The sequence below is a fragment of the Crinia signifera genome, chromosome 1 (assembly GCF_055691185.1).
Source record: "Crinia signifera chromosome 1, ASM5569118v1, whole genome shotgun sequence".
NCBI classification, from domain to species: Eukaryota; Metazoa; Chordata; class Amphibia; order Anura; family Myobatrachidae; genus Crinia; species Crinia signifera.
In genome coordinates, this window is record NC_139217.1 from 338,569,019 (window position 1) to 338,591,406 (window position 22,388).

General features: G+C 42.4%; 1 protein-coding gene across 1 annotated transcript in view; it reads left to right on the plus strand.

Moving 5' to 3' along the window:
• LHX5 (LIM homeobox 5) overlaps positions 1-21,115 on the plus strand; it is a 40,151-nt gene extending 19,036 nt beyond the window's left edge. The window contains exons 4-5 of the mRNA XM_083145714.1: positions 9,184-9,349; positions 19,390-21,115. Coding sequence (XP_083001840.1) covers positions 9,184-9,349; positions 19,390-19,757 — 534 coding nt within the window. The 3' untranslated portion in view covers positions 19,758-21,115. The remainder of the gene's footprint in view (positions 1-9,183; positions 9,350-19,389) is intronic.
• Positions 21,116-22,388: the final 1,273 nt, after the last annotated feature.

Below are 22,388 nucleotides of genomic sequence, written 5' to 3' on the forward strand. Positions count from 1 at the left end.
TGCCCGCGATTTTCCCATAGAGAACAATGTTAAATGCCTCAATTTACCCGCGATGACCGCGATTTACCATAGGAAACAATGTTAAATGGATCAATTTCCCCAAATTATCATAGGGAACAATGGGAAATGGGGCAAAAACACCCCTGAACATAAAAATGTCCCCCCAAAAGTAGTTGACGCCACCCCGCCATCAACGTGAACCCGAAGCGTGGCGAGCGCAGCGAGCCCGCGAGGGGCGGCGGTACGCGTCCTCCGACCTTTTCATGCCCTACTATCCACTAGGGCGTGGAGTGAGAATAGAATAGTGTGGCGAGTGCAGCGAGCCACCGAGCCCGAAGCGTGGCGAGCACAGCGAGTCCCACGAGGGGACGCGGATACCTTCACAGGTAAACGCGTCCCTTCGCGGGCTTCCCAGGTGTCCGCGTCGCCATGGACACCTGGGAAGCCTGCGAGGGGACGCGTATAACTGTGAAGGTATCCGCGTCCCCTCGCGGGGCTCGCTGCGCTCGCCACGCTTCGGGCTCGGTGGCTCGCTGCGCTCGCCACACTATTCTATTCTCACTCCACGCCCTAGTGGATAGTAGGGCATGAAAAGGTCGGAGGACGCGTACCGCCGCCGCTCGCCACGCTTCGGGTTCACGTTGATGGCGGGGTGGCGTCAACTACTTTTGGGGGGACATTTTTATGTTCAGGGGTGTTTTTGCCCCATTTCCCATTGTTCCCTATGATAATTTGGGGAAATTGATCCATTTAACATTGTTTCCTATGGTAAATCGCGGTCATCGCGGGTAAATTGAGCCATTTAACATTGTTCTCTATGGGAAAATCGCGGGCATCGCGTCGGTCGCATCGCATGTCATTATAGTGACATGCGATGTACCCGCGATGCCCGCGATGGGCGCCCAGATAGGAAACAAGTACCGATTTAACTAGAGACAAGTAGTGTTTAATTTATGGCCTTGATATAGCTTCTTACATTAATCTATCACCTGATTTATGTACTGTAGCTCACACACACACACGCACACACACACATGAGTTACAGAATGAGCTAGCTAGCACTCTCAGCCGGTTCACAGGGACTTGGGCCCACAGGGAATTTACAGGGCTCCAGCTACACTGTGTGACAACTACTGGGGGGTCAGAGTCAGACTCTCTGTAGATTGCAGAATCAGCATTAGACCAATGAATCCCATATAACAGACCAGCAGTAGTGGTGGTTTTATCATTGTTTGCTGCAATACAGGCTGAGAGGTACCGATTAGGAGCCATCCTGTCCCCTACTGCAAGTGTTAGCAGGGCTCCTGGGATAGAGTCACTTAATGCTGCAGCAGCAGCAGCAGATATGCTGCAGAGCTCTGTTGGAAGAGCACTTTGATCCTGTACATGCACGTGACCCTCCAGGGCATTGTTATAATAATAATAATAATAATAATAATAACATTAATAATACTAATACAAACAATAATATATCCTGACATAGCATTTCCATAGGGTGTGGATCAGTTGTTAGACAGTCATTAGGTCGACACCATCAGGTGGCATTTAGGTCGAGATGTGTCTAGGTCGACATGCAGGAAGGTCGACATGAGTCTTGGTCGACAGGGATTAGGTCAACAGGGTCATAAGGTCGACAAGGTCATTAGGTCGACATGGGTTAGGTCGACAGTCAAAATGTCAACATGGGGTTTCTCACAGCTTTTTTTTACCCGAATGTCGACAATCAACATGGACACAGGTTAAAGTGCACTGCGTCCCCTCGAATGGCTCACTGCGCTCGTCATGCTTCAGACGCTCGGCACACTATTTTATTCTCCCACGACGCCCTAGTGGATGGTAGGGCATGAAATACCACCTGTCGGGTCAAAAAACAGTGAAAAACCCTATGTTGACCTAATGACCCTGTCAACCTAACCCATGTCGACCTAGACTCATGTCGACCTTCCTGCATGTTGACCTAATGGTGTTGATCTAATGACTGTCTAACAACTTGCTGGTGACCCAATGACTGTATCCCTTTCCATAATTGCCAACTATAGATTTAGGGGCCCATTCTGGTTCACCCCGTCTGAGTTTGCGTATGCACATTTCTGTGCTTGTGCAAACCCAGACTATGTTTTACACTGTCGCCAGGCTGTTCGCAACAGGGAGGGACGGGGTGGATGGGGTCAGTGGTGTTGCTGGGCCATGAGAATGTTTCATGGGCGAACCCAATAAAAACAATGGGCGTTCCCACTGGAATGCGGGTGGGACGAAGTGTGCCAGGGGTTGCTGATGTCACATGACGTCAGCCGCCCAACTTGTCTTCATCGTGGTGGCCGCAAATATAAGTCAGCCTCCACTGACTTATATTTGTTATCGAATGATTTCTCCTGCTACGGGGACAAGCAATGGAATACAGCCACAGGGGGTTATTCGGAGGGACTGTGGGGTGGCGTCACAGAGGCTTGGTAAGCTGCAATTGGTAAAATATTGAGGGAATGATGTATCAAACCTTGGAGATAGATAAACTGGGAGATAGAGAAAAAAAATAGCCAATCATTTATTTGACAGGTTGTGTTTAAAAATGACAGGGGTTGATTGGTTGCACTCTCTCTCCAAGATTTGATACATCTCCCTCTGAATGTGTGACAATAGGAGACAATTTTTTTTTTTAAATTGAGGATTCTCATTTACCACAATTCCCCCAATGTGACTGAATAGTGCCATGCATTGGCCTGGGCAGTGGTAGCTTAGTTACTGGCTCATGCATATACCCAACAAGTTGTTACTGCATCTGCATGAAGTTTGCTATGCTGCCCATAGTGAGAATTTCATTGCAAAGTGATTTAGAAGAAAGACCATTTGGGGAAGGTAACAGAGAGTTGCACCAAAAAACGCAGATTGTGTTACAGCCATTTTTGGGGCGTATATGTCTACATCTGTGATCTCATATGCAAAAACATGGCCCCAGCCTCTCAGTTCAGACACAGTCTACATGACTATAGACTTGCTCAGGGAGTCTGTGTTCCTCTGTAATGATCATGTGTATGTGTACGCAGTTGCCGAGGACATTTGATGGTGGCAGTGGGCATCTATATTCTGTTCTGGGCAGCTGCTTCTCTTACGATGCTAAGCAAGTCCGTAACCTGAAAAATGGCAGCTTTGTAGGCTTTTGCATATAAATCAGAATCAGGTTCTGTAAGATGCTCTCTGTAAGATGGATCTGATATATGTCTTTGTACTATGATGAACCTGTATACGTTTTTGATACCTGAGAATTACTTGTGTCATAGACTGGTCTAAAATACATATAGCTATATAGGTGGAAACAGTTATTTGTACATAATAAATAGATGTGGAAGATGCAGAAAGTATACCATTTATGTCTTGAAACTGTACAATAAGGAATACACATTTTCTGGGATAATATCTTTGTCTCCATGTATTTAGTTAGTAATCAATATATCATTTATGACTAAAACCAACATGGTCTAAACTGGCGTTGTGGAAATCTGAAATTATTATACTTTAAAAATAATGACACTTTATTTATTTGATCAACAGATTGTCCTAAGCCTATTGATGATATTATTATGTATGTGGTTTTGTTTTAATGTCACACAAGATATTCATTTTGGTACCTAAAAAAGGAAAGAAAAGCTGCACTTTGAGAAAATATTAAGTGCAAGAACAGATAAGAGCTAATAACCAACTGCCACCAATGCATGGATAGTAATATAGTAATATTATAGTGATATGTAGTATAGTATATAGTAATATTATAGTGATATGTAGTATAGTATATAGTAATATTATAGTAATATGTAGTATAGTATATAGTAATATTATAGTGATATGTAGTATAGTATATAGTAATATTATAGTGATATGTAGTATAGTATATAGTAATATTATAGTAATATGTAGTATAGTATATAGTAATATTATAGTGATATGTAGTATAGTATATAGTAATACTGCCCCGGCGAACACACAACCAGCACCACACCGACCGGGTCGGCTCAATACGCTGCAAGCAGATGTATACGCTTACACATCCGCCCGAACAGAGAAATCATTCAATAGTTGATCACCATTGAATGAATGTTCGCAGCAGAGGACTTACTTTTTTGTGGCACATTGTTGTCTGAATTGGGGGAGGGTCCCTAATTCATGCAGGAGAACGCCTGCATTCCCTAGTGGTCCACCCATCATTTTTGTAGGCACTCTCGAGTGTCCACCCCGGAACATCACCTGCCTATCAATCAGGCATTGAGCACCCGGTGAATTAAATTTTCACCAAAAGTGCTTGCTGCAGGGGTCTAAAAATGCACATTACTGTCCATGTGCATGCCCACCATCTTGGACGGGCCGAATTCGGACCTGTACAAGCAGGTCTGAATCGGCCCCAAATTAATATCCCATTCTCATACCTTCCCACTTGGAGTATTTTTGTTCAAAAAATTGTCTAAAACTAGCACTATTGTAACTAAACCTGTAAAAACTGCTGAAATCTTGTTTAATTGATGTAACAGGTTGGAAATACAGTCGTTGTAAGGATGTCTAGTATCTTGGCTTGCCTGAGTATATTACCAAACCTATAGTGCGGTGGTTCCCAAACTTTTTTTAATTACAGCATTCTAGAATATCAGAATATTTTTGGTGGCATCTCATGGCCAACAGAAATTCAGAATTTTTTAAATTAAGTAAATTGTGTTTATATATCATATTTAGGGGGGTATTCAAACTTGGGTTACGACTTTTTGCTCGACTTCAAATCTCCAGGCGGAATTCAATGTCCCGCCTGCCGATCTGCGGAAAAGGGGGAGTGTCTGCGTCAAAGGCAGTGGATTGTCGAGATCCGGCTGTGATGAGCCAGACAGCTTTTAAAATTGGGCTTGTCTGTCGATCTGCCTCTTCAATGCTGTCGGAAATAGCAGCATTCGTTTCTGTATGTCCACATATTTTAAAAAGCCACATGTAATAAAAATTATAACCTAAAAAAAAAACCACAAGCACTGGTTGTGCCCATTACATTCACCATATAATATATATATTAATTCATGTGTGCATGTTAACAATAGAACTGGTAGCTTGAACCAAGCTTCTGGCTTCTCACATGTTCTGGGAGGCAGCATATGCTCAGTACAGCAAAATGGGCTCCTGGGCAATAACTCTTGTCAATATGATAGTTTTGCTGGCACAGATGCCTCAAAGGTAGAATAATAAACTGTGGTGATATGTAAAACAAGTTAAAAATAATACATTTTATTATCACTCTGTTAGTTTCTACACTACTGTATGTTGCAATGCAAGGGGTGCATGCACGGTAAATACTGCATACTTGCCTACTTTTGACAACTAGTTTCAGGGAGATTATAATTGGTAATATAATTTTGCTAAGCGCCCCATTGAGAGGGCGTGTCATGCTCCTCCCAAAGGGCGTGTCTACTTCCATATATGGAGAGATTGTGAAAAGAGATTGTGAACGTGTCACCTAGAAGCGCGGGTGTGTACTGCTACATCTGAGAGGAATCTTTTAAAATTACTTATGTCAAAATGTAGATGAGCCCCAAAGCAGTTAGTAAGAGCTACTATACTTGGTAAAGTGCTGGGAAATGGAGCTGATAATTCAATATAAATGTATCTGTCTATCATTCCTTTTTTCCCCAAAAATGTAACAGTGTAATGTGGGCATGGGGAAATGAGGGAGATTTCTAGACTAATGAGGGAGAGAGGGAGATTGCTGTTATTTCAGGGAGTCTCCTGCAGAATGCAGGAGGGTAGGCAGTTATGAAATACTGCTTGCTTTTACATGTAGCTCACAAATGCTAGTAAGCTCTATTTTTTTACTATGCAATTCAAATTTAAACTGGAACATGTTGCTTCCCATTCTTAATCTCTTTTTACATTGATTTACATATACTATATGCAGTACAATATGGCTTTGTTACAGCTACTCCTTCGGTACTTTATCCCAACTCAGAATCAGCCTCAAATCTGCTACAAAATGTTAACAAGAGGATATAGGAGCCTGTTGTTGTTGCAGGCCGCCTACACAGTAAAGAGGTCCAAATTGTCATTTATACCCCTTACACACCAGGCCTTTGACTTGGGATTTCGCTGGGGAAATCTGATTTGGTGTGAAGGGGTCAACCCATACCTCCCAACTTTGCCAATTTTTGCGGACTGTCCACGTTTTTTAGGGCAGGCCCGCGTCCCACTCCTGGCAGTGTCCCATGGCATGGGGGTAGTTTGGAGTCCCCCCTGCTACCTGCTGCTCTGCTCAGCAGAGCAGCGGGGAATGGCTGCTGTGTGCGTGCGCACAGCATCTACTTCCAGAGATAGAGGGGCTGGGGGAATAGCCAGCAGCTCTCAGAGCTCTGGCCATGCCCCTCAGCAGTGAAAATGGGGGCAATGCATCATGGCAGTGATGCAATTTATTGGCCTAGCCCCCAAATTTCGGGGGTGTGCTACTGGCCATGCTACAAATTGGGAGGTATGTCAACCCATATTCAGTACCCCAGGAATTCAACCTTGATGGGTACTAGGATTATTTATGGGAATGGGACGAACCTGGATATGAAAGGGATGACTCAGATTATTTGACCTGGGTCACATTTAAAATCCTATGGCTGTCTTTGTCTACCTTAAGACACTGGTGCAGTGTGAAGGCAATGACCCAGGAATAACGGGTTCAATGTACAGTGATAAGGCTTGAAACCATGTTCACTGTACACAGATCGGACCTGAGATTTATGCTAGGTACACACTGCGCAATATATTGTCAACGATATGGACGATATAGATATTGTTGACAATATTGTGAATATTATGTCAGTGTGTACAGTAAATATCACTAACGATGCATGCGACCGTGGGTTGTTAGTGACCCCACCACCTTGTCGTCTGTAAATGCAGCTCAATCAGACAATATAATCTGCGACTGCATGTACAGAGGGGGTGTCGGGTGATGTCATTGACTGATAGTGAACGATATTGGCCAGTGTGTGTATGCTCAATATCATTATCCCACGGCACCGCTGATATTGTTAACTATATTGGTGGCCGTGGGAATTGTCTAGTGCATGGGTCTTCAAACTGCGGCCCTCCAGATGTTGTGAAACTACAAATCCCAGCATGCCTTGCCACAGTTTTGCTATAAGGGAGTGTTAAAACTGTGGCAAGGCATGCTGGGATTTGTAGTTTCACAACATCTGGAGGGCCACAGTTTGAAGAACCATGGTCTAGTGTGTACCCAGCATTATGTGTGAAAGGGGTATAAGGTAGAACTTTACTGTATATATCTTTCTAATTTTTTATTTCAATAATTTTAAATTTTCTAAATAAAACTGCAAATACAGTACTGCTTTTGACAGCAAGTAACCTGATCAATCTTATGATGGCAAAATGTTATATGCTGTATATCTGAAGTTTTAGGGGGCTACCTACAAATATTCAGCATAACCAGGATGTATAAGAGGGGGATGTACAGGGGAGTACAGCCGATATCGGAGATATGTTGCAGACCCCTTTTTTCAATCACAAAATCAACCCTTATAGTTTTTAATGGGACCTGCTAAAGCTGCATTCTCATACCTCCCAACTTTTGAAGGTCTGGAGGCGGGACGATGCTCCTGCTCGTCGGAGGCGCGCCGAAATTTTCGGGGGCGTGGCCTACACTCGCGGCTCTTCCGCGAGGCCACGCCCCCATTTTGCCGCTATGGGGGCATGACCCAGAGGCTCTGTGAGCCTCTAGCCATGCCCCCAGCCCCCTGGCTGCGGGAATAGACGCTGTGCTCGTGCGCACAGCGTTTATTCCCCGCTGTTTAGCAGCTGACAGGGGGGACTCCCAACAGCCCCCCCACACCACGGGACACTGCCGCCCGCGGGTGGGACATCGGGACAGGCCCTGACAATCGGGACTGTCCTGATAAAATCGGGACTGTTGGGAGGTATGCATTCTGAAGCTTGGCCTCAGTAGCTAATGCCATCTTCTGATGGTGTTAGCCCATATTAGCCTATAACAGCCGCATAAAAAATGTGGGATGTAATAAATATGCCACTAAATGTCTCACATCAGTTCCAAAAGCAGTGCATGCCACTTAAATCAATGTAAGTGTAAAATGATAATTCGACCATTTGCATGTCCCTGCCCCAGGAGAGAGAACAGTAAGTAGCACACTAATGACTCTGTGTTCCCAGCCTCTGTGCTCAGCCAAGCAATTAGCATAGTAGTCAGGCTGATTAGCATGCTAGTCTATATACAGGTCTGGGCTTTTTTTCCAGGTGGAAGGTGAGATATAGGGATATTTTTAGCCGTTAAATTTCCATTAGTGTATACTTTATTGAAACCCTCCATATAACTCCTATTGAAAAAATGTATATACCAAACAAGCATAATTGTTGCACATTAGACTATAACTTATATTGCTTAATTTAAACTTAATAGTCAATCCAGCTAGAAGGTGACCTTGGCAAAGATTTGGATTTGAAAGTTATATGTCTCATCTCAACTCCTGTCTTCATGTTAAAATAAACCTTGAACTAAATGAAGACCAAACATTATTTTGCCTGCATGCAAAACATAAATAATAAACATAAATTATATATATATATATATATATAGATATACACGGAGAGAAAGACCTGTCACCTGTATAGATATATATACTATTAGGCCCACTCGAAGCAACTGCTTCGAAAGCTAGTCTGCTACCTTGTTATTGCCTCTGTCTTTGTGCATGTGTGAGAAAGAAAGAGATGTAGTTTCACTTGCTGCCAACAGATGGCAGTGTTTTGGAGACACATAATCAGACACTAGACATATATACAGGACAGCACTAGCGGGCTTAAGTAGAAGAAATGCAGTCAAAGCATTATTTAATTCTACGTTTCAGTTTATTCAAAACATTTCCTGATGAAGGTTTTGAATAAACCGAAACGTACTATTAAATAATACTTTAAGTGCATTTATTCTACTCAGTCAGTGAGTACCATCCTGTATCCAGTTTATATATATATTTATATATATTATTACTTACCATCACTCAATTCCAGTATGAACATAATTTGTCCAGGTACAAATAGCACCATTTAGCTGCTTATGCCTTAACTCTAAATGAGTCCTGTTATATTTGATATATCAATAGGTTTGGTTTGTAAGTGATATGCAATAATATTTCATTTGCCTTATTATAGGTATGGTTCCAAAACAGGAGATCCAAGGAGAGGCGGATGAAGCAGCTGAGTGCTTTGGGTGCCAGAAGACACGCTTTCTTCAGAAGCCCCAGACGAATGAGGCCATTAGGAGGAAGACTTGATGAGTCAGACATTCTTGGGTCTGGCCCTTACAGCTACTATGGAGGTAACCTACAGCCTGAGTGTGATGTGTCCTTAGACAGGAAATACTCGGCTGATTGGTACACCGCCTGTGATATGGAAGGCAGATTCAGTATTGATACTTACTGGTGAAAACCTAAATTTGGATTGAAATTTTTTTACAAACAGGACCATGAATTATTGTAATGTACATACTGCTGTGTCACTTTCATGCAATGAATTTGTTCAACTTTTTTTGAATCCCTATTTTATTTGGCACTTTTTCTAAATAAACTGTAACGCATATTTTAATTGGGAAATGTGTCCTTGTTCTACACCCTTGGAAAGATGGTTAATATTAAGGAGTGCATTTAAGAAAAGCAAACTGCATAATCCAGTAACATTATGCAATATCAGATCATACTGCTAACTTTATGTGTATATATATATATATATATATATATAATATACCACCAGGATATACAGACATATAGGAAGGTAGTAGCGATGGCTAGTAGCGTGCGACCACCAACTTCACAGAAAATCCTTTGTACCCCAGAGTTTCTCAGTAAAATCTGTACTATTGGGCTATCACAGTAAACACTAATATGCATTGCACATCACTATTAATTGAATACTGCCAATCAGAGACATCAAGACTCATATCCTCCCTTCCTCCTTCTATGCATAAAGCCTGAGGTCAAGTGCTGTTATTGTTTGTCAGTACAGGTGGTACAGTGCTGCCCACTGCTTAACCCTAACTCTTCCTCCTCACTGCTTAACCCTAACACTTCCTTCTCAGTGCCTAACCCTAACTCTCCCTCCCCACTGCTTAACCCTAACCCTCCCTTCTTAGTGCCTAACCCTAAAGGTGCCCATACACTAGTAAGATTTATCTTCAGATCTGGCTGGTTGGAACAAAAACATGGTTATGGATGAGTGACAGTTTGTCAGTTTTCCAGCATTTCCAAGCAAATGGTCAACTGTCATTTGCTCTCATCCATAACCATGTTTTTGTTCCAACCAGCCAGATCTGAAGATAAATCTGCGTGTGTATGGCCACCTTTACCCTCCCCAATGCTTAACCCAACCCCTCCCTTCTTAGTGCCTAACCCTAACCCTCCCTCCCTACTGCTTAACCCAAACACTTCCTTCTCAGTGCCTAACCTTAACTCTCCCTCCCCACTGCTTAACCCAAACACTTCCTTCTCAGTGCTTAACCTTAACTCTCCCTCCCCACTGCTTAACCCAAACACTTCCTTCTCAGTGCCTAACCTTAACTCTCCCTCCCCACTGCTTAACCCAAACACTTCCTTCTTAGTGCCTAACCTTAACCCTCCCTCCCCACTGCTTAACCCAAACACTTCCTTCTCAGTGCCTAACCCTAACATTCCCTCCCTACTGCTTAACCCAAACACGTCATTCTCAGTGCCTAATCATAACCCTCCCTCCTCGCAGTCTAACCCTAACCCTCTCTCTGGAGCCTAGACCTAACCCCCAACAGTCTAACCTTAGCCCTCCCTAGCATACTTACGACTGGAATGCCAACAGCCTGGACTCCTGTCGCCGGCATTGTGAGCGATGTCGGGATCCCGGTCTTCTTACCAGTGTCGGGACACCACTCACAGTATATTCAATAAGGATAAAGTATTTCTAGTAATTACACATCAAAGGGTATTTATTGACAAAATCAAAATCTCAAGTAGTTACAATGTTCCCGTTGCCATCACAAAGTCCATGTGGGTGTGTTCTCTGCTTAGGGGTTCAGAAGTAAGTGAACAGAAGAATGATTCCTATTGGTCCAGTAATAGAACCTTGTAAATGAGTGATCTAATACTGCACTACAATTGATACTTAGGGGTTTATTACAAAGCATCAGGTTGTAAAACTCAGTGATTTTAAACATCGGCATAAACAAAGTATTGGGGTTTTACAGCCTGATGCTTTGTAAATAAACCCTTTAGGTTGGTGTTCCCACTTGACCCCCTCCCAAGTACAGTGTGTAGAAAATTAAGCAGCTGTAAAATTATGATTTCAGCACAGAACATAAACTCACATTGGCAACAAAGGCTCACAGAAATTAACATATTCACTGCCAAAGATGAGAAAAAATACTGCCAATATTATAAAGGCACTGACAACTATTTTAGGTCCTGACTTCCCTCCTAATACACTGACAATATCATACTTGCCTGCTATATATGGAAAAGGGGTTGGACAGGACTACAGGGGTATAGGCATGGGCGTAATGATATAGGGTACAAGAGGTGCATACCAATTTCCCAAGTTTGATTGCAAAGCTTAGCCATTGGGTATGATTGATTGCTCTGCATGAATTGTGGACATTGCATTTTTGGTGAGAGGTGTATGTTGTGAATGTTATAATGGTAAGGGGACAAAGTAATTTGGCATAATATGAACTAGAGACCACTGTAATGTAGCACAACAATAAGGCACTGTGATGTGTAATAATCTGATCTGCTCATAATGTGAATGGCACTATAATGCAACATAATAAGAACTGGGTCACTCTAATGTGACACAATATGAGATGGAGGCATTATAGTGTGGCATATTATAAGCTGGGGACACTGTTATAATGTGAATTAAGGATACTGTGTGGCATAATGTGTACTGGCAGCCCTTCAGGAAGACATTATATAAACTAATGAACTACAGTGTGATGGTTCATAAAATAATATAATACTATGGTTCAGAAAGTGAACTAGGACACTACTATGGGGCATAAAAGTAATAACTGTTGTGGAGAGGTATCTCTCAAGAATCACTGAGACATGAATCCCTTCAATATGTTGCTACGGAGCCAGCACAGTTCTGGTTTATCTCTGGGTACAGGGATTTGGTCCTACTGCCAGCGGCCCCACTTCCTCCTCTGGGGATCAGGTTTCAGACCGTGCACTTAAATTATACATTATACATATGTTACCTTATACTGCACAGGACTATGGTGTGTCTTCTCCAGTGCACCTCCGGCTTTAATCTGGTACATTATCATACATACAACAGCAGTATTTATTTTAAGCATGGGCCCTTACCACTACATTCCCCCGATGGGCCTTTTATGCCTCAGTCCAACACTGTATGTAAGTTTCCTATTCAGGAGAATCCTGGAGAGGAGACACAGTTATCCACTTCAGGGAGCTAGGCTGGATCATGACATCATAAAGTCCCATCCCCATCATGCCAACATGCTCTGAATTGCAGGTGTGAGGTGAAGGGTCAGGACAAAATATCGACTGCACATATTCCATCATCTCCTGCTAAATAAAATTTATACTGTAACTTTTTCTGGTGGCCCCCAACATCTGCGTGTGGCTTGCAGGATGGAGGAACTGCACCCTGCAACCAGTATCATTACTACAGAGCTACTGAGTGCTCCGAGGGACACTGTACACCCTGCACACTATGGAACTGCGTATATGCCATGCGCAACAGTGAAATCTCACCCGTGCTATCCTGCAAATTGCTTAACACGGCTTGCAAAAATATAGCAGGCCTGCGAACAGCAGCAAATCCATTGGCAAGCTGCTCACCATAAAATGATTTTTCTACTGTGTGCAGTCTGTGCGTAGCCCAGGACTTACTCGTTGGCTGCGAGAGAAACAGGCCGCTCATGGCCGGAGCTGGCGTAAAACGACTTCCCCTAAAAACTTTTTAGTAAATATGTTTTTTTTTATGATAATCGGTGCTCCCCTTTATATTTACAGCCAGAGATGAAAATAAGCAGCAGGCTTTATAGTAAGATGGCCTCCCGCAAACCTACTAGGTGCCGTACGTAATCGCCCGGACTGCTAACTCGCAGCCATGTGATCAGGTTTGAATTAGGCCGATTGGTCTCCTGGGAAAGGACCTGGTCTCATTTCCATCACTCCAGAGATGTACGTACCATGCACTCCCAGAGAGGCCGGGCTGCACGTAGCATCTATACACCTGCTGCTCTGCAAACCAGAAATGAGAGAGAGAGTGCTCATGCTAAAGCCTCCCCCTACACATATACACACACACACACACACACACAAGAGGGACAACAATGTGGCACTGTCATACCCAAAAGGGAAAGTATGTGGAATGCTAAAAGATACACAGTAAAATACACACCTCTGACCAAGTACATATGAAGCCTTCACCCACTTTCAGTAATCACCTAATTCTAATCATTAATTATTAAAGTAGTACCTGCAGAAACTTCTCTTTCTACTGCCCCCCACATCTTACCTTATGTATGCAGACTCTCTCCCTTTCTCACATAGGACCAGATGTATCAAGCTTCAAAAGTGATAAAGTGGAGAGTGATAAACAGCCAGCCAATCAGCTCCTACCTGACATGTTACAGGCTGGGTTAGAAAAATGACAGGTAGATGCTGACTGGCTGGTTGTTTATCACTCTCCATTATATCACTTTTTGAAGCTTGATACATCTGGCCCTATAGTCACTATAAATTTACTCCAGAGAGATAAAGTCTACAGAGAAACCAGCCCCTAACTACCATGGCAAAATGACAGTTATGGGCTGGTTGGCTGGTACTTTATCTCCGTTCACTTTATCTCTCTCCAAGGCTTAGTACCTGTTATGGATACTTGCTTGATCACAGATACCTTTGTCATCAAGCTTGGATATTCTTGGGCTGTAAAGGGACTTTGAGGGCTGATTTCAGGAAACAAGATACAACTAAATAAATCTAATCCAGTGAGTATGCTAGCTGCACCTAGTACATGGTTTTGTGCTACAAACTTGATTCAATTATATTTATATTAGGGGGAGAAAAAAAAACCCTGGCATGCAGGTGATGTGTACAAATTGTTATGGATGTAGTTGTCTAATAGATTCCAAAACACCTATTTAATTTTGTGTAAAATCATTTTGCCTGTAGAACATCTAGAAATATATTTGTGTATTAAGCCAAGAGCAACACAACTTGAAGCTGACCAACTTTTTCAATCTTTGCCTATGGGGTCAATAATGCAAATTCATAATTCAGTTGAGAAGTATGCCTTTTAGTGTGGTGACCTTCATCAATGTCTGTTCAGTGTTTAAGCAGTAGTAGAGGATTTTGTTTTTCTTTATCCCTAAAATACCTTTGTCGTACCCAGAAACCTCATTTTCAAAGATTAGATGATTGCAAAGCCTCCAATAGAAGGATTTTCGCAAGGTTTCTTCCTGAGGTCTCTTTAATCTGCTTTTCCCTCTCAATCCTCTAACCACCACCACCACCACTATCTCCTCTTCTTAGCGCAGTCATCACCTCTTAAAGGTCTCTTTCTCTAAACTTTGCAGCAAGTAGAAAGTGAGAAAGGCATGTTACTGTGGTGGACATGTCTCACCCCTGTCTCTTCTTGCCGCCCTGTTCTCCCCCCCCCTCTCCCTATCTGTTCTCTGTGTATCTGATCATCTCTCATTCTCTCTACGTCGATCTCTCTCTCTCTCTCTCTCTCTCTCTCTCTGCATTTCTCCTCTCTCACTCGCTTGCTCTCTTTCTCTCTCTCCCTCTCTGCATCTCTCTTTTTGTAGGGGACAATAGCACAGCTGCTTTCTTTGTACCTTATTCAGACAACAGTTGTTCCAATTACCTTCACATTCTTGGAACATATGGAGGGTGATTGGAAGAGAGCAGGGTACCCTGCCTTTCTGTTTGTTTTCTCCTTCCTCCGATTCACAATTTACCCATTGCAATTATCATTTGTGTCTTGTGCCCATGAATCCTAGACATAGATAATATTCTGAGGGTTACGTATTCTCTCTCTTTTTACATTCTCATCTCTAACTTCTCATGTATATGGTTCCTCTCTCTTTTTTTATCTCTTTACATCCGTGCTGTGTTTTAGTTATGCTTGCAGTATAACCACAGATTTAACAAAGGCCGCATACAGAAATGTCTTCTCTTTGGCCCGCTTATCTTCCTTTATTTATGCTTACAAACATTTTATGCATTTATGCTTACAGACATCCTATGCATGCGTCATGTTAACAGACCTGATATGTACTAAAGGGGTTCTAGATGGAACTCTACATGGAGAGAAACTGTTACATTTACAGCATGTCTGTCTGTGCGATATGGTCATTTTACTTTATTCCTATCATCTAAATAACTGGACCCCACATTGTTTGTTACTATACATTTAGTGACATTGTTAATCTCTCTCCAGGCTCTGACATTTGTATCCATGTCTTCCACTGCGCACTCTCCCTTCCTGTTTTTTCTGCATTTTGTTACCCCATTTACCCACTTGCATCCTTGTTCTACATTTTCCATCTTTCTACCTAATATATATTCCTCCTACAATCCTTTCCACATCTCTGCCTCCCTCCCCCGAATCTCCGATTTTCCCCTCTCCTCCACACATCACCCCCCCTTCCCCTGTCTTCGTGATCTGTTACAAGTTGGATGCGTCTTGTTTCTATGAGATGTATGAATGGGGATGTCTGTTTACCAAGAGCTGTGCATTCTGTGCCCTCAATAGATTTGTATGTCAAGAGATTACAGAATCGGTTCTTTCATTCTGAGCAAAGAGCAAAACAAAAGAATTCAAATACATGGCTTTATTCCTTCTCCTGTAGGTGATTTAGTTGCAAATTCAATTAAAAGGATACTAAATCTGACCCGAGCACTGCTTTCTTCTTTGCATTTACATTGAAAGCTATAAAAATAAAAAATAAATACATATAGGTTTCTTTATCGAATTAATATTGTGCTTATTTTTAATCCAATGCGGTTTTATCTTTGCATACAATAATTCAAGTTTTATAGATCAGGTGTCTATAATGTATGACATTATATCATTTTTAGTCAATCATACTACATTTTTTCATTGTGCAATAAGTAGCCTAAAAAGTAATTATTTCCCCATCTGCTCCCTCCCTGAATCTTTGTGTTCTCCATCTCCGCCTCACGCAGCCCTGCATAGCCTGTACACTTAATGCCTTGCCACACTTAGAAATGGGTTTCATTTTGCTAGCTGTGTGATTTATTTCTTCTAAGTGTTTGGCTTATTATTTACCATTAATTAGTGCATGAGTGAACTGACCCGAGACAGGCTAGTATTATGGGAGGTGTTTATCTCATTGCATTGGAGAATGCAGTGTTGTAAGAAATTATAATGAACTCTGCTAACACTATGCACACTTAGCCTTTTAACTGACGGATCATAAACAAAAAAAGGATTCTGCATGTGTGTGTGTATGTAAAATGGGAAGAAAATACAACATCAGGCACACTGCAGGAGTATATTTGAAGTGCCACAGCAACATTTTGAGACCAAACATATATATGTATATATACATATATAAATATACACACATATATATATATATATATATATATATATATACATATACATATATAAATATGTGTGGTGCACTAAGTGCAACCTAACAACAGTGAATTAAATGATGATGTGGTGTGTACAACTAAAAATTACATACGAACAAAATTGATAACACTCCAAGAAAATACATGTGGCTGCAAAAAGTCTCAGATGGCCACGTTTTTCTGACGTGACCGGTTTGAAAATAAAGTCAGTGGTAGGCAAGTGCGACTTCAGTGTAAAACGTGAATAGTGAATATCCTTAGAAATTTAGAAAATCACCTTATTTCTAAGTATATAAGTATATTCACAATTCACATTTTACACTGAAGGCGCACTTGTCTACCACTGACTTTATATATACATATATATATATATATATATATATATATATATATGTGTGTGTGTGTATGTGTGTGTGTGTGTGTGTGTGTGTGTGTGTGTGTGTGTTAACTTGTTTCTGCAATATTTTATATATTAAAAAAAATTCTTGCAAAAATGGAATTACAGTTAAACTTGTATATATATATATGGGAGTACGCTGAGTTAAACTTGATGAAAGATGCCAGTCTTCCCCTGAAGCAAAGTCTCTTCTCACCTAAATTGTTGGATTTCTTTTTTTTTCTTAATAAAACAGGTTTTTCCACTGAGGAAGTTGTGAGAAAAAAAAATGAATTTCTCACCTTTCCTGTCTTGGTCTTAATTAATGCAAAGCAAGTTCTGGTTTCACAGTAGCTTCTACCCCCTTTCATTCTTTTTGTCTTTTCTTCTACATGTAGTTTTCATATGCTTGTCATCTGCTCTTTAATCCTATGGCTGGTTTTATCTGTAGCACTCTCCCGCATTGACAGAATAAATTATATATTCACAAAGAAACACACAAAAGAGCTTCTCTCTCCGGCACTATCTCATGTACCACAGCCACCAAGATGGGCTTAAAACTCTGTAGGCTAAACACTGTACTATACCAACATGTGTACAAGGCCAGAGGTAGACCTCCTAGGGAGCAAAGTACATAGGTTAGAAAGCAGCGAGGACTGGGATGGCGTTGTACCAAAGTCTATTGTTTTTGTTTTGTGTTATTTTGAGTTTATTATTTTATTTTATTTTTGTTACATTTTCAGACCCTGCCAGTTCATGAAGTAGAAATCTCACATCAGAATGTTTATTTTTAAATAACTGGCAAATCACAAATAGCAGTGTGACCTGGCATATGTACAATACACCTAATTCCAACCTGATTTCAAAGCTGCTTTTTCAGCCAAGGACAAAACCATGCTGCACTGTAGGTGGGGCAGATGTAACATGTACAGAGAGAGTTTAATTTAGGTGCGGTGTGTTCAAAATTATATCTAAATTACAGTGTAAAAAAAAAAGCAGCCAGTATTTACCCTGCACAGAAACAATATAACTCACCCAAATCTAACTCTGTCTGCACATGATACATTGGGCCTTATTCTGATCGGTGCGGCCCGATCAGAATATGCGGCCGCAACCGTGCAGGCGAATCCCCGCCTTCCATACGGATCGCCACCTGCCGTCCGTACGCGGATATGTGGCGATCCGCATGAAATTGGACGGGGATACGCCTCCTCCGTCTTGGGAGCAGCCCCTGCATTCGATGGTCGCTGAACATCGAATGCAGGGCCGCACACTCCACCAGGTCCCGCAACACAAGACCACACGGACACTTGTCCGTGTGAAATCATGTATGGGGGCGGGCAGCTGACATCCGGCTATGTCAGATGCCCGCCCCGTACCCACGCGTCACGGCCTCATTACCATGCATACGCCCCGCGTTTGCATGGGAACGCCCATGAAACGCGGGGCGTATGCATAGGGTAATGAGGCTAAGTAGCCCCTCACGCCCCTCTACGCCCCCTGTGCGGCGTATAAAGAATCCGTGCGGCGCAATTGCCTGCACATGCGCAGAGTGACCTCTGCACATGCGCAGACGATCAACATCGGCGGTCCGTCCGCATGCGGGAATATCCGCACCGATCAGAATAAGGGACATTGTCCGACCTGCAGTGCAACATGGTTTTGTCCATTTGCTAAAAAAAAAGCAACTTAACGATGTAACAAGTTTTGTTGGCAAGGCTGCATAGAATGCCACAGAGATCTCTGAGAAAGTCCTCGTTGGCATCATAGGTCACAGCGCACAAATTATATATGATAACTATACAAAGATGGCTGTTTTACCTTTGATTGCTAAAGTTTGGTTGCAAAGTAGGCACCAAGGTTCATTCAGACACAAAATGAATCATATGTATAAATATAGCAAACAGGCATCACAGCTGGAACAGTCATCACCATCAACAAGTACACTTACACCTGTTGTGCGAGACACCTAAAGTCTCACACTCCTCAAAGGTGTATCTTAGCGATTTCTGCAAATCAAAAGATGATACATTGTAACAATTTAAATCAGGAGTTAATAGCTTTTGCCTTATGCTTGTTTTGCTTGTTCTAAGCTGAAATGCAGTCTGAAAGGACATTTAAAAGCAGCATACATTGGATGTGCGGGTAACCCATATTGCGGAGTAATAACATTAAATAAATCAATTTGTGTTTAAAAAAAATAAAAGTATCAAATTGCTGGTGATTTTAAAATTGCATTAAACAATATTGCACTTTGATGCACCACTCCCACACATCCCACCCCCGAGGACATAAGAGTAGAGAGAGGACTTTAATCAAACTATCTGAATGTAGTCTATTCTGTATCTACTCTAAGACTATTTTCTTTGTGTTTTTCTTCAGATTACCAAGGAGATTATTATGGAAGCGGAAACTACGATTTTTTTCCTCATGGTCCTCCATCCTCCCAGACGCAATCCCCAGCAGATTCCAGCTACCTACAGAATTCAGGGCCTGGTTCAACCCAACTTGGTTCTCTAGAACCACCATTATCTGTTCATCACCCCTCAGAAAACCAAAGATATGCGGACATGATATCTCACCCTGATACGCCCAGCCCAGAGCCTGGTATGACTGGATCTCTACATCCAATATCTGGGGAGGTCTTCAGCAGTGGTCCAAGTCCACCATTTTCTATGTCTAGCAATAGTGGCTTTAGTGGTCCTCTACCCCATCAGAACCCTGACATTAATGAGGCCACAGTATGGTAATAACTAGTAGCTTGGGAGATACACTTACTGTCTTCATTGACCAACTATCTTTTGGTTTTCATGCCATCTTTTCAAAATAATAGGGCAAAGACTTGATCCTGGAAAAGGAACACAAGCTGTCCTACAGTACCTCTCGCGCTTCAATATCATGTCCCTTTCTCAGCTGAAAATAAAAAGAATATTCTGACAAAAGGGGCAAAGTGATAAAACCCAAAGCAAGAAGTACAAACAGAACCAAAATCCACCTCCCTCACAGATACAGATAGACCTCTAGCCTGTCTCCTTACTACTCATCCCAAAGTACTGGGCCATCTAGCCAGATGAGGGACATCATTGGGACCAACATGGCACTGAAACCAAAATTCACCTCCATGGCTGTTCACGAGTAATCTGCCTCCTGTACCAGTTGTGACCGAAGCCGGGGAAACAACAAGTCTACCACATGGACTGGGACCAATTTTCCTACCCTAACTTTGTATTACTTGGTATTTGTGTCTTCTGAGCTTGGTCCAAAAGATAATCACAAGAAGGAACCATTTAGTACTCAGATCATTAGCAAATAGCTTGTATCCCAAATAATATATTTTATTTTGCGTTTCAGAATTCTTTCTAGAATTTTATATATAAAAAAAAATAGGAACAAAATGTGTAATCCACCTCAAAATGTTACTGTCACCAGAGGGCCAATGAATGGCCTTCTAACTGTATGGCATTTTTTTTTTCTTTTTGGTGATAAAAATATATCTTTTCTTTTCTTACGCATTAACTGTCATGATGGGCAGGTTATTTGAAGCAATAAGAAGTGTTAGTTGAAATGTACATGCTAATGAACAGTATTGGGTTTAGCTATTGCTCTCACTCTAAGTTTTTGCATTGATTAAATTCTTAGCTGGCATTAACCCAGACTGCTTAAGAAATGGGTGTCAAATACATGACCCTTATGTTCTTACAACTGGGTGATAAAAATGCAATGGAAATGGAAAAAAAAATTCAAATAATTCTAGAGATTTAAATTGATCTGACTAATGTATACCAGCAATATGGTGTTAGGGTGCCCTCTAGTGGTAACTTGTAGGCTAAGTCTTTCACTGATGAGCAAAATGTCACTTTTATGTAATAACCAGGCACCTCACAGAAGATGTGCAAGATATGGCAAGCTGTTTTTTTATCTCTTACGTTTTGCCAACCCACAGTAAATAAAATATTCGATTGGGACAATAAGAGGAGGGGGCAGTATGAAGGGTCCCCTTTTGCTGTATTATACTTTGAAGAAGCTTCTAAGCTTCACATTTACTTATTTTGTATAAAGAAATGGAAAAAAATAAAGTACGTTTTGTGTTTCCTTATTATTTATTGTACATTGCTTGCCTGCCTTTTTATTTGTGACAAATATATTGGTATTTTTTAATAACACCCCTCGACCCCAAAAATTGTATCTTGCCCTTTTTTATGTTCTATAGCAAATGCTGCATTTTTATGGAGTGAATGGACCCCACCTTTTTCCACATTCTATACGCAAAGGACCTTATTCTGGTCCACACGCAAAGCTGCGAAATTCACAGCTTTGTGTGTGGATTAGTCTGCAATGGGCTACCACCATCTCAGAATGGTGGTAGCCCAGGGATGCGAAGCACTGCTGCCTGATTTTGATACAGGGATGCGGCCGGCGGCAGTGCAGAATATTTCTGCTGTGGTCCCTCCTGATACATTTGGCTGTTTTCGGGGATTTAGCCGCAAATATTGATTGATAAATGCGGCCCCAAGTCTTTTGCCATGCCCCCACAGCGGCAAAACGGGGCGTGGCCTCGCAGAATGATACAATTCTTAGGCCTCGCCCCTTGCCACTAGGCCATGCCCCCCAATTTTGTCCCGCTGCACCACATCATAAAGTTTGGAGGTATGCTAGAGTATAGAAGACAGGCAGAGAGAGGTCACCACAGGGCTGAGTTCGGTGGTTTGGACACAGAGGCGGGCTGGGCCGGGGGGCAGGATGCCAAGTGCCCCCCAGGCCAGTGCAGTTATGCAGCATTGGGGCCACTGCTGCACTGATTTTATTTACCTATCAGCCACAAAATTTCTGCCTCCCGGCTGTCAGGGCAAAGCTGTAGATGGAAGCTGCGCACGGGGCTAGTGTCCGGCATCTAGAACAGTGGTGGGGCTTAGCAAATACAGGTGTTTATAGGGGGAGGAAGGCTTCTCTGCCTTTGGTGTTGAGTACTACCTGCGCTGCATTACTGGGTGCATCCAGCAGCCTTCCCACAAGTCACTTCCCCTTCCTCCATTTCCTGTTGTCTGCCGAGATAAGCTCCGCCCCCCCCCCAAGACATCGAGGAGCAGATTTATGCTGCTGCTACCTTGAGAAGAGGGGACTGTCAGTTATTTAGAGTGCATGTAGCTGTACCCCAGTGACGTGCGGTGAGGTTTGTGGTTGGTGAGGCACTGGCTTGGCGGAGCCAGTGCCGCCAGGCTCTGTGGGGAGCATTATGTTCAGGATGTTTCTGCACTGGCAGGCAGGTGCAGTAGCTGCCCCCTGCATAAGCAGCAGAGACCTGCCAGAGCAGCTGCTGCCTGTCAGCGCAGAAACAACCTGGACCCAGCGCTCGCCACAGACCCATCACCACTGGCTCCACC